General features: G+C 45.3%; 1 protein-coding gene across 8 annotated transcripts in view; it reads left to right on the top strand.

Annotated features, from left to right (window-relative positions):
• The first annotated feature begins 1,549 nt into the window (after window positions 1-1,549).
• LOC139648243 (non-muscle caldesmon-like) overlaps window positions 1,550-13,479 on the top strand; it is a 28,541-nt gene continuing 16,611 nt past the window's right edge. For 4 of the 8 annotated variants that reach the window (XR_011695567.1, XR_011695568.1, XM_071524302.1 and 1 more), the window contains exons 1-6: window positions 1,550-1,675; window positions 2,519-2,613; window positions 10,131-10,268; window positions 12,539-12,977; window positions 13,072-13,104; window positions 13,189-13,413. Coding sequence is in view for 6 of the 8 variants with exons in the window: in XM_071524302.1 (XP_071380403.1) it covers window positions 2,528-2,613; window positions 10,131-10,268; window positions 12,539-12,977; window positions 13,072-13,104; window positions 13,189-13,413 (921 nt within the window). In the remaining 2 variants the exon portion in view is untranslated. Of the gene's footprint in view, window positions 1,676-2,275; window positions 2,316-2,518; window positions 2,614-10,130; window positions 10,269-12,538; window positions 12,978-13,071; window positions 13,105-13,188; window positions 13,414-13,479 lie in introns of those variants that run through there. The other 4 variants (XM_071524304.1, XM_071524303.1, XM_071524301.1 and 1 more) reach the window with 3 other exon arrangements.

Here is a 13,479-nt window from a genome sequence, read left to right as displayed (position 1 = left end):
TCCCTCTCTCTGTTAGCTTTTGCAAAGTATGGGTGGTCCCTCCCTTCCAGTGATATACACAACAGTTACATTTCTACATTTTATTGAAGGCCTTTTCTGGAATGTACGGGCCTCTTCTTCTGCCCTATGGTTGTGTGTTGCCCCATGCAGAGGCAACAGAATGTGACTGTGCTGCATTCATTCCTCCATTCACTTCTTACAGTCAGGAAGAATTGAACATTTTTATTACAAAACACTGTATAGCAATTAATTAATGATCTCAGGTTTATCATTCAATATCTCTAAAATGTATATTCCAGTGTGTAAAAGTATTTGCGATCATTGTGTTGATGAAGAACGTGTTACCTACCACTCTTTAAAAAGGATCGTGATTTCTTTAAATTTTTGTTTCTAGCAATCATTTCATAAGCGTAAGTGACATGTTTTTAAAATGATGGATTACTCATTTGGAACAAAACTCTTCAACAGACCATAGAATAAAAACGCAGTCTTCTCGGCAGCACAAATCATGCATTATTTGCAACAATAACTTCAAATTTATATGCCGCCGTGCTTGCGTTACTAATAACTTTGTCTCCCTTGGCGTCGCTGCTTCTCTGAAGTATGTGATTAGACTTGTGATGTTTCTAGGCCTTCTCGGTTTAAGTTATTGCTCTCATTTTGTCTTAATTACAGTTGTATGAATTGCTCGAGATCCAAGTGCCAATTTCCTCCCCCCCCCTCCCCCATTCACTAACACCGAGTGTGCATCTAAACATAGAGAGTGAATTCTTGCGGTGTTGGAAATATCGCTTCCCCCCCCAAGTCACCAAGGCTTTTACAGTGTGATAGTGGGGAGACAAGGCTGTGTTTACTGTAGGAGGCTCAGAGGGAGGAGGAGACTGCGGGTGAGGAGATGCGGTGGGGCTGGCGAGTTGGGATGGGGGGGGGTTAGGAGTATCCCTTGGTGTAATGGTTCCGTTTAAAGCATATCTCCCCTGTCTATATGTTTCCTGCTCTTCCGTGTGTGTGTGTGCGTGTGTGTATGCGTACATGCTTGTGTATGTGTGTTGTTTGTATATGCATGTGTCCTCATAAACGTTGGTGTACACAGCGTTTCTGAGCATGCTTGTGTGCGTGCATGCTTTGTTTTCAGATGTTTTTATGTACAGGGAGTCCCTCTCTGTCCCTTATGGGGCTACAGAGGAGTACAGGGAAGACCAAGCAGGCAGGAAAAAAAACATGCAGACAAGACAGACAGGCAGGCTTACGGTACAACACACACAGGAAGCTGGCCTCAAGAGCCCAGCATCTCCGAGGCCAGTCCTGTCCTAGAACAGAGTTTAGCTGAGCAATGACAGCTCTGTAAACAACACAGGAAAAGCTGTAGAGATAGGGAGGGAAAGAGGGACAGGAGGGGAGGGGAGGGGAGGGGAAAGGAGGGGGGGTGAGACAGGCTGAGGGAAAGAAGGAAGGAGGCCACTGAGGGATGGAGGGTGGGGAGAAAGAGAGGGAGGGAGGGACAACTAGCAGGAGGGGAAGGAGCAGGCATTTGCCTTTTCTGTCAGCTGAGGCCAGACTGTGGGAGACTGTTGCTAGAAGTCTTTGCATTGTACCTCTGCTTGGAGCAAGCATTGTGAGAAGCTGGTATGGTGTGAAGGAAAAGACAAAGATATTGTTCGAAGGCTAATTCAAGGTATGACACGCACAGTTCCTCCCTTGTTTCTCCAGATTTCTTCTGCTGCACTTTACAACCCCTCCTTTTGTGCTTGTAGCCTACTGCTAATGTTTGTACCATAGTCCACAATAGAAATGGCACTATAGATTATGTATTCTAGTAGTGTGACTTTACCCAGTGCTGTGTTTTTTTAAACTGTGAGCTGTCACACCACTTTGTCATACAGCAGTTCCAGCAAGTGCTCAGTTTGAGCCGCGCGGGTGTCAGCTCCGCTCCAATGTGGATGTTGTTGGTGGTTTAGCGGGGGATCATAGATGTATGATGGGTGGATCAGCAGCTCCTGGGTGGTCCGACTCCTCACTGCACAGTCAGTCACGTACCCTAGCGGGGTATTTTTAGTGAGAGTGCTTTTAGCTGATTGAGTTAACATCCTGTGTTAGCTTCTCCTTCCTCTCTTCCCTATCTCTCCCCTTCTTTCTTCTACTTTCTCCCTCATTCCTCTGTTTTCCACCAAAGTGAACTAGAGGAGGCCCAGATTAGAGCCATGCTGTACTCCCCTAACTGAGGCTTGTGGGATTGTCAGGATTATATCCACATCCTCCTGGTCAATAGGGATGGATGGATTGCGATGGTGAAGATTAGGTGAACATGATGCTAGGTATGAAATAGCGCACGCACCTATATCGATTGATATCTAGGTAAACATGATATCATATCATATGGTGGGCCAGTATTGCTGCCTGCCAATATCTGCAGACGCTGGAACAGAGGCTTCCTCCCCCCTCTCCTATCCTTCCTCTTTCCTTCCTTCCTGACTATGAGTAAACTAACATGGCGGTGTTTGATGATGTCATCCCTCAGGGCGTAACCATGGAGGAGATGGACGTGATGGACTTTGAGCGGCGCAGGGAGCTGAGGAGGCAGAAACGGGAGGAGATGCGCCTGGAGGCCGAACGGTAAGATCCAGTGTATACATATCTATCTATCTATCTATCTATCTATCTATCTACCTACCTACCTACCTACCTACCTACCTACCTACCTACCTACCTATCTATCTATCTATCTATTTATCTATCTATCTATCTATCTATCTATCTATCTATCTACCTACCTACCTATTTATCTATCTATCTATCTATCTATCTATCTATCTATCTATCTACCTACCTACCTATCTACCTACCTACCTATCTATCTATCTATCTATCTAGCCACTGAATGCATCTCCCCATCCATCCTGCATGTACTTCCATAGTGGTTTCATGTGTAGCTGCAGGCACAGTACACCTGCTGTCCAGAGGGGGCAACGTTGCTGTCATTTAGGATCATATGACTTGAGCTGTGTGGAGATCTCCTCAGCTGAGGGAGCAGCCAGTGTTGTGTAGCGGAGCTCTGGTTGTTACAGCACAGCGCACCTCCTCTGATGTCCATGCCAAGTTGGAACCAGAGAGAGCCAGCGCCGCTTTAATAGCTTGGACTCTCCTCTGGGTCTTTAAAAACATCACTCAGCAAATATTGGCTTCCCCTCCCCAGGCTAGAAGAAAGAAAGGTTGATAAGCATCAAGCAATCTGATGACCTTTAAGTGGGAGTGTTCAATCGCTCTCTCTCTCTCTCTCTCTCTCTCTCTCTCTCTCTCTCTCTCTCTCTCTCTCTCTCTCTCTCTCTCCCTTCATCATTTTCTCCCTCAGATACTATGGCCTTGTGAATTCTCCTTGAATCAATGGAAGACATTGATTAAACCAAAGTTCGTTTCTACAGAGTGATTCAGTGGCAACACACCAAACTCGGCAATAAAGGATGGTAAAAAGGAGTTTTCATTGTGAGAACTTGATATATAGTGTGCCAAGCCATTTTATAGGTTCTCCTAGCAAAAGTCTCCTCGTCTGTGCAGTCCTTCCATATAAGGATGAGGCTGATGTGGATGCAGATATTGGCCAAGGTCACTAGCCAATTTGACGCAGCCCTGAGAAGCTTTTTATTAGAGCCGATTACTGCATCAGTGATGAAAAACAAGCTCACATAAATCTGACCATTGTTGAATACACAGATGTCTCTCTCTGGTCGTCCTTTTTATGACACAAACAATACAGAAGTAGCATTTACCTTGGGATGAGCAAGGTCCTTTGCATAAGATAAAATAGCGTTTATTGTATCAAGGGAAAAAGTTTGGTAACAACATTCAGTAAATCATCCATCCGTCCAGCTTGTATGTATGGTGAGCAGTTACTGAAATACTTACATAGTTACAAGTTGCATAGTTACTTTATCTACAACCTTTGGAACCTGAGGATACTTGCCAGCAACATTTTAGGGGGAAAACGTATACATTTTGATTTTGTGTAACAGTTATGCAATGTTCCATTCTCATTCTTGGCATCGTTCTGTTTTTACCTCTTTTAGACATGCAGTCTATGCCTCATTTCCCCAGATGCACTCTAAATAGTTGATTCAAGTGAAGGTTAATGCAGTTGTTAGGTTTCACGACATATCCTAAAACCCTCCAGCTCAAATTATTTATGCAGGTTTGGAGCGTTTATATTATATGGAGAACACGGAATTTGGCAGAAAATGGCGTAGACTGAGGACAGAGAGAGAGTGCAAACTGACTGAGTGTAAGAGAAAGGGAGGGAGGGAGGGAGAAAAAGAGAGTAAGAGTAGTAACACCGCCTTCGACATTTACATTTTTTGCTCGGTGGGAGTTTGTTCACGACTGTTTATTTGGTCCGAGCAGCAATAATTTCAGTTGGCAGGCGACGCACCGCTCACCAACTGGGTCGTGTTATTGATAAAAGATTACATCTCTACATTGTTTCCATTTCTGCCAATATGCTGAAACAATCAATATTTACATGCCCCTCTTAGTCGGACTAGTCAAAACCACATGTTGTCTCGTTGGCCTGCTCCACTCAACCATCACCGAGCACGCTGTGAGAAGAAGAAGAACGCAGAGAGAGTGTGGGGCCATATAATAACGGCTGTAGGGATGCCAGATGCCTGGCTATTATAATAAGTGTTTACTGGCCAGGTCTCCAAGAGCTGTTTCCTACACACTGGGACGGCGAGATGGCCCATTTGTGCGTGTTTTTGTGTGGGTGCGTGTCCTTTTTTCTATGTATGTGTGTTCTTGTTTGTGCCTGCTTGCGTTCTGCATGTGCCCATTTGTGTGTGTGTGTGTGTGTGTGTGTGTGTGCATGCATGCACTTGTCAATGTGGGTGTCCACTTTTGTATCTAGGTCTGTTTGGATCAGTATCAGGTGATGAAGGCTTGACAAGCTCCATTCACATTGCTGAACTACAGCAGAGCAAATGTGGTGCATGTGTGCATACGTGTGTGTGTGTGTGTGTGTGTGTGTGTGGAGGGAGAACAGCCAAGCTTTCCCTGTTCTGTCTTGCATCAGCCTCAGTTATAGTTGAGAATTGTTGTTGACACAGAGGTGTGCTCTGGGCTTCTATTCAGTTCTATTCAGTTCTAGTTCTATTCAGTAAAGGCACGCACACACACACACACACACACTGCTCTGCTCTGCTCCGCTATGTTTTCTCACACACTCTCTTCTGCCCTCCAAGTGACTTCCTCGACCCATGCTGCTCAACAATGCTATAGTATGTTTCTGTCAGCTCACTAACACACACGTGCACTAACACAGAAACACACACACACACATTCACACACTGGAATGTTTTGTCTGCTGTTTTTACATCCCTTCCAAAGAGAACACATGGACGGGGAATTTTCCCAGTCAGTCCTGTTACCAAAAGGCATCAGCTTCACCTAAACATAGTCCCGAGTTCTTTTGGGCTGGAGCCATGTTCTTGTAACACAGTGTAATATATCCACAGTTTGCAGAAATATGTTGTTACTCCATGCATAATGTGTCTGCAGCCGTGGCCCTTAAGAGCTTCACTGGGCACCATAACCCAAGCCGTGCTTAGCCAACAGAATATTTATAAATTGTCCATAGATTGAGAGGAGATCTTCTGCACTAACACAGTGGTAAACCAACTATTTTTAAAGGTCAAATAGTTCATAACGATATGACCTATTCAAGCTTTGCTATATGTAACGCAGCATGCACAATCTTCATTCTGGAAAAGGCTTTAGTGGGCATTTTTTCTCTGATGTCCTTTTTGGGAAATGTTTATTTTGGGTTAGTCAATTGGTTTGCCCTTTTCCTTTCCCATCTTCCTTTTCCTACTCCTCCTCTTCCTCCTCTTTTCTTTCTTCCCCCTGTTGCTTTTCCTTCCCCTCCTCCCTCTCCTCTTCCTTCTCCTCGCCCTCGTCCTTCTCTTTCCTCTCCTCCTCGTGCTTCTGTTCCTCCTCCTCTCTGCCTCTTCCTTCTCTTCCTCTTGTTCCTCATCCTTCTCCTCCCTAATCCTTCTCTTCTTCTTTCTCTTCCTTCTCTACCTCCCCTTCCATCTTCTCTCTCCTTCTCCTTCATCACACTCTCTCCTTCTTCCTTCTCCTCTTTCGTTCTCTACATCTGCGCTGGCTCTCCGCCTGAGAGAGCAGGAAGAGCCGAGGAAATAACACCCATCCTCTGTGAATGGGCTGTTCCAAACATCCCCGCCCAGGGTGAATGGACCGTTCCAAACATGCCTCCGTCCTGCATCATAAACCATGGATCTGACAGAGAGAGAGAGAGAGAGAGAGAGAGAGAGAGAGTGGTAACAACCATATTTGAGCCACGTATCTCAAATTCTCAGTCACCACGTCAACTTGGACAGGGCTTCAGCTATTGTTGCAGACTGAATTTGGAGATCTGATCTTACTCCCTTACTTTCCACTATAACAGTATGCATGAATAGCTTTCAAAAATCTCTAGGTGGTAGAATCTATACACACATAAATCCCCACTGTATGTTCAGATGTAGACAGCGGTGCTACTTTTTACGTGCTCGCTACACTGCCGCTTCACTCTCGCTCCACCCCCGAGAGGAACTGTATGAGAATCAAGCAGTGCCGATACAGAATGAAAGCAGGGTGGGGGAGTTTTACCACAGCGAACGCTGCATCTGTGTAGTTTTGGATCCGGCCCAGTGGAGCGCAGGGCGGGGAAGAGAGAGACGGGGCGCGTTGTGGTTCTGCAGGCCGGCAGTAGGAAGGGAAATAGTCCACAGAGAGGCCAGCGTGGGAATGGGTCAGCATTTCTGACAGTGCAAGCCCCCACCCTCTCTCTCTCTCTCTCTCTCTCTCTCTCTATTCCTCTCCCTCCCTCTCTCCCTCTCCATCCCTTCCTTCGCTCCCCTCCCTCCCACTTCCCTCCCCTCTGTTCACAGCAATTATCCACCAATCTCTGTCTCTGTATCGCTCCCCCCCCCTCTCTCTCTCTCTCTCTCTCTCTCTCTCTCTCTCTCTCTCTCTCTCTCTTGTCCCTCCCTCCCTCTCTTGCCTAGGAGGGGTGAAGAAGTCTTTTCTCATGGGCTTTTCCCAAATTGTTTTTGCTGACATTTCTGAGATATTTTGCTGTAAAGAAAATATTTGGACATATTTCTCCCTAATAGGCTCGCTGATGGCTGGTGTTTGGTGGCCCGCGCTCTTCATACAGAAACAGACAGTCGCTTTGTGAATGCGGCATCGCTCCTTTAAATCGCCTTTACTGTACTCATTATGGAGCGGAGAGGCTGCTGCAGAGTTTGACAGGACAAAAGAAAATCCAGGCTCCATTTAGAGCGAGGAATTGACGCAGATGTGTGATAGGACAATTAATTTCCTTCTGCAGTATGGCTACCACATGGAAAACATGGTTGTGGTTTGTAAAGTCACATGTCTTTACATGGGGGGGGGAGAAAAAGCAATCTATGAAATGTGCTGGGTCCATTATTAGCTGTCAGTCAACAGCGTGCAGTTTGCTTTCCTTATGTACTGTACTTGGCCACCCAAGAAAAAGGCGAGTCTTGTATAGTGTGTACTGACAGACAGACCTACCTGAAGCTTATTACTATGGCTGCACAGTCTGACTCATTCTGTACTGGAAAATGTCTAATCTATGATCAAATCTGCGGATTACTCCTTCCATCATCGTGCACACCCTTTCTTTTCTCTCTCTTTTTCATTTCTCACACTGGCTTTGTCTTTACTCTCCCTCCCTATTCCTCTCTCCCTCTCTCTCTCTGTCTCTCTCTCTCTCTCCCTCTCTCCCTCTCTTCTTCCTCCCCCCCCAATCCTCCTATCGCCCCTCCACCTCTCCCCATATCTCTGTGTCAGTATGCTGATAGAGTCTGGGGCCTAGGCAAGGAGAGGGATATTAAATCGGGGCCTTGGTTGGTCTATGCGTCTCTAGCCAAGGCTGTGATGGACAGGAATGCTAATTCAGCTTTTAGGAGTTTGTTCTCCTCTCCTACTGAGGAATCTTTAACCCTGAGATTTGTCGTTGTCACCGCCGCCAAGGACTCTTTTGTTCCATTTTTAACCGTCGTTGTTTTCTCTTTCTCATGACATTTAGTGCTGTTTCTGGGACAGCGCGGTCCTTCGGGAGTTAAGGCGGTCTTTTTACAACGTATTTTTTTTCTCAGAAATGTCATATTACCCTGGTCTTTGTAATAAGGGTTAATGTAGTTTCTACTGTAGGGCGAACTCAATTCAAGTTGATGGAATATGAGTGGAATTGTGAAAAACAATTTTTTTTAAGGCTGGGGGCAAGGGGCTGCATTCCCTCTGCGTTATAAGCAATTTTCTGTGCTCAGAGATGCTGAACTATCTGAACCAACAAACACACTCACGCACACACATGCACACGTGTGAAGCGTTGCCTGACATCTCTGATGTCACCGTCCCATAGGTCTAGCTTGGGCGTTAACCGATTCATGTGTTCTGTTATGACAACATTCCTCATCTGAGAGAAAGACAGCAAGAAATAAGAGGGGGAGCGGGAGGGTGGGAGGGAGAGGAAGAGGGAAACTGTTGTTCACAAGCTGTAAAACCTCACATAAACCCAAGCAGCTTTAGCTCGGCTCACCACACATGTTGCAATTAACATGCAATAGCACGCTCCGCTGGCTGACCTCAAAGGCTGCGCTGTGATGTTAGGTAGCTAGGCATGTGGCGAGCAGTGGGAGTGTAAAGGTCACTCAGGGGAACACAGATGGAGCATGGAGCTCAGCTCATAGCGGTCAGGTGGCCAGAGAGGCAGCGGCTCAGGAACTGGTTTGGTACTTTCATTCTACTGTACACTGTGAGGATGTGGTGCCACAAGCTGCACACACACACTGAAACATGCTTAAAGGAAGAATCCCTCTTGAGATACTCTTACACAGTTAGAAATCATCAACCGTTGTATTGTACTTTGTGGTGTACCCACTTTTATTCATCCTGCTTTGTCTGCTTCTACTTAAATTAGACATAAGTTGATTTCCTACATTTCCCAGAATGCCTTTCCACGACCCCCCAGAGAACAGGCGTGAACTTCAAAATCAAAGGTGGGCATATGGGTATATAAATATAGCTAGATAGCCAACTTTTGTGGACATTGGGCCGTGTTTATGATTGTGGCCACACTCCTTACTCAAATGCAACATGGCTTGCAGCTGCATTGCATTCTGGTCTATTGAGGCTACTGCGGGTTGAAAAATTTGTATCTCTGCCTCTTCTACGATGGATTTCTCCCTGTATGATTGTTGAACATTGGTGCAAAATGGTGAGTCTAGAAAGAAGTTCTTGCTCTTTGATTCTGAGGGACTGACACCAAAACCGTACGTTCACACACACACACATACACACACATATTCAGTCTTCGATTTCGAAAATGCGGTGAAATAGTTTCACTGGGTGGGTGGTATTTGTATTGAGCTGGGTGTGTCAATAAGATTGAGCTTGTGTCAAGAATTTTATTAAAACCATAGGCAATGTCTTTAAAAGAAAAAAAAAAACAACGCAGCTCACTCCACCTATTTCAGCATGTAATTCTTCTGAATTGTTTTGAAACAAGTGGTATTTTCTCATTTCACTTTGTTCACTTCTTTGTTCACTTCTGAGATTGTTAGACTCATTATATTCTAAAATCAAACTGCACAAACACACACACACACCTCTCCAGTCCACTCTATTCCAACACAGTCCAGACCAGTACAAGCTGTGGGCCAGAAGCCATGCTTCTCTGGCTCTCCTCTTATCCTCAGCCAAGCCATGTCTGCAGACTGTGTTTTTATCAGCTCATGAAAACTGCAGCCTCAGCCCGACGATAAGAAGTATTGGTTGTTGCACAGCTGACAGGGCAGTCTGATAAGGGAGAAAAACCCTGGACAAATCCACCAGGTTTGGTCGCTGTGATGATTACAGTCCAATTGAAACAAACTTTCGCTCGGTAGTTTCTCTGTGTCAAGCTGGGTGGAGGGAGGGAGGAAGGAGAAGCGGGGAGATGAAGGGTTGAAAGTAGAAGGTGAAGTTTACAAAAAAAAAATGAGAAAATGTCTAACTTTGTCTCCTCACTCTCTCTCTCTCTCTCTCTCTCTCTCTCTGTTTCTTTCCCTCAGGATGGCAAGGAATGATGATGACGAGGAGGAGGCGGCCCGCGAGAGGAGGCGCAGGGCGCGCCAGGAGAGGCTGAGGGGCCGGGAGAGCGAGGAGCCCAGCGGCCAGGGAGACAGTCTCATCCTGACCAACAGCCACAGGTGATACACACACACACACACACACACACACACACACATACACACAAACAAGGTCTGTCAGTATTGAAGTATATAGTCAGCAACCCTTTGCTTGGCAATTTTTGGTCAGCGGAAGGAGAGAGGAGGAATGAGGGAGATGTCACTGTTATCATCCCCAATTCTACAAAAAGTTTTTGTACCTCATCAATAATTAACCAATGTGAGTCCCTTCTCTGTGTGGAAAAGAGAAATAAAGTCAGGCCACCACAGAAGAATGCCATATAAAAGTATTTTTATCTTTCCTTACCTTTCATATGCTTTGATATAAACAGAATATATTCTATAGTGTGGGCTTCTGAGACTATTTGAAGAGTTGCTCTCCAAAATATCCACCTTTTGGACAAAAAAGTGACACCTTTACTTGCACAAAATGATTGATAGCACAAAATTAAAACAAATGTTGGTGCTTTTTTATAGGAGAGTATGTAATCTAAGTCCTAGATTAATGAAATGATAACACTTGCTGACAGAATATCTCGATATTTGAATGATTAAATTCAGTATAGAGGCTTTTCCAAACCGGTTATATAGCTTTTTGGAAATGGATTCATTTGAGTTTCCAGGTCACCCAATACAAGAACTGCACACCACTCACTAGCCAATCCCAGCTGTCGATGTGCGACACCCGACCCATGATCTCATACCTATCCATCAGAAAGATTGTCATGGAAACAAAGCGGTAAAATTCCATTTCCATGCTATTTCATGCTATGAGATCAATCGGCTCGGTTACAGTGGAAGTGGTGGGTCGCTCTGACATCCAGCAGCACAGAAGCCGCTTTGTGGTGGTGAATGTTTCCTCTCTATGAGCTCAGAGATGCATCCTGGGCCCGGCGAACAAGAAGGGGATTGTCCAGGAGGATGCTGAGACCAGACGTAATGCTGGGTAGCCATTGTTGATTGTCCACACGCAGAGATAATGTTTGCCAGACTGTTGGGTCAGAATATGTTGAGCAGTATAGGTGGGAGTTAGGTGGATGGATGGATGGATTGGTTGGTTGGTTGGTTGATGGGGTGCTCATTCTTGCAGAAGTGAGAAAGAAATGTGTCTGCTTTTATAGTACAGTAGTTTTATAAACAGTAACTAGCTGCTAACTAAACCCATAACAACTGAGTGTGTAGAACAAGGGCTCTTAAACTCGTCCAGTCCAGGAGGCAAATTTCTGTTATTTATAAGTCCAAACATGGGATCCAACAGACATGGGCCTGCTATTCATTTTCAGCCCTGACCAATAGTTTAATTAAAACAGTTTGTGTGGTGAGCCCCCGTCAATAGACCCCAGCAGAGTTACTGATGAGGTAAATTGTCTGCATTCCCTGCATACTGGCTAAAGAGCTGACAATGATGTGGCAACCACTCTCTGGAAACTTTGATTTCCTTTCACAATATTTCATTTCTTTACTGTTTTTTTTTCACCCCGGGAGAGTTTGCTGAGCATGCATGCTTTTTTTTTTCAGCAATGCCCTGCTTCACATTTATACAATTTTAAACACATTCAGACTCTACTGTTGGCCACGGAACAACTCCACTGGAGTTGATAGGGATGACTTGCTCAAGAACACCTGAATGGTAACAGGGAGGAGATAAAGTTACTCATCCACTTTCCCTGCCCAAATTTTCTCAGCAGGTTCCCCCTCATTAACAACTGTCATGTTAAAAGCATACGGTCCACATAGGCCCTAATTTACTAAAGCCTTTCATGGGTGCAGAAACATTTAGCATGTGCAAAACCAAAGACATAATTGGTCAAGCAAATGTCTTAATGCTGACTTTGAACATTGCAAACTAGGGATGGGACGATATATTGAAATTCAATATATTGCAACACAGAAATGTGACAATACGTATCGTGGGGCGGACAAATGAATTGCCATATTAGCTCCATTTTATTCTTCTGTAGTAATCACAAATGAGATTGCTCTCCATCCAAATTATATTATTTGCACTTTGTAATGACATATTTAAATTATTTACATTTTATCAAGCCAATGCCATTGCTATAAAGGTTTGTGTCTCAGAAATAAATATAATTCTGCACAGTCATATATCATCATATATGACTGTGTGCATATATTTGTTGTCACTGAACTTTTATTTATTGCATCGTATCGTGATTGTATCGAACCGTGAACCCCATATCGCGTATCGAATCGTATCGTGAGATAAGCATATCGTCCCATCCCCGTTGCAAACAAAACAATGTACAATGCATGTCTCCTCCCTCTGCCAGTGTGACAGAGACGGTGTCTGTGAGCAGCTCTTTTGGAGGCGGCGGCGGAGACGAGGAGGAGCAGGCCCTGCTGGATCGCATGGCCAAACGAGAGGAGAGACGGCAGAGACGCATGAAGGAGGCACTGGAGAGGCAGAAGGAGCTGGACCCCACCGTGACAGAGGGCAACGACACGGAGAAAAACAACGCCGAAGAGGAGAGGCCGGCCTCCTGGCGCAGGGGCCGTTACCGTGACAACGAGGAAGAGGAGGAGAAGCCGGTGATGTACGGCAGAAGGAGGGAGGAGAAGGAGCAAGAGGAAGAGCCGAGGGAGGAGGAGGAGGAGGAGGCCGCACCCGAGGAGGTGGAAGAGGCGGAGCAGGGAGCAGAGGAAGAGGAGGAGGAGCAGAAGGTGGAAGAGGTGGAGGAGAAGCCGAGAAGGTCTTATCTGAGAGAACAGGTCAGTCGTTTGTTCGTTCAAGGAGGATTTTTGCAATTTAATCTCTCATAAGTGACAGTCCCTGCAAATGTTATGATTGTCTCATTATCCGTAGGAATCCACTGAAGAGTCTAAAATGCAAAACGAGGTATGGTATTGATTTATTCACGTTGCAATGTAAGAGTTGATCACCGATCTGCTTTCAAAGAACTGCTATGATCCCTTTTCGTAGGAACTCGCTGAAGAAGACACAAATTCAGTAGTCAATGAGAATTCAAATCAGGGGAAGTCAGCAAATTCAGTGGCTGAGGAGGATGCAGTAGCGTCAGAGGAGGAGGAGGAGGTACAGGAGGACGATTGTATAGATAACACATCAGAGAACATGCCTATGATACTGAGCAATGACACTGAAGAGGATAATGAGGTATCTGAGATACTGCACTCAGAGGATAATGAGGTATCTGACATGTGGTAAGAGTTTTTGTAGAGGTGTGACGCACTGCACAGAAAGTCAGACTGGGTA

This window comes from Centroberyx affinis, unplaced genomic scaffold (genome assembly GCF_046629955.1).
Source record: "Centroberyx affinis isolate AG114_WGS23_722 - 3 ecotype Tasmania unplaced genomic scaffold, CSIRO-AGI_Caff_v1 ptg001174l_1, whole genome shotgun sequence".
Lineage (NCBI taxonomy): Eukaryota > Metazoa > Chordata > Actinopteri > Beryciformes > Berycidae > Centroberyx > Centroberyx affinis.
The sequence above is the reverse complement of the archived record's forward strand: the minus strand, read 5'-3'. Positions and strand labels throughout refer to the sequence as shown.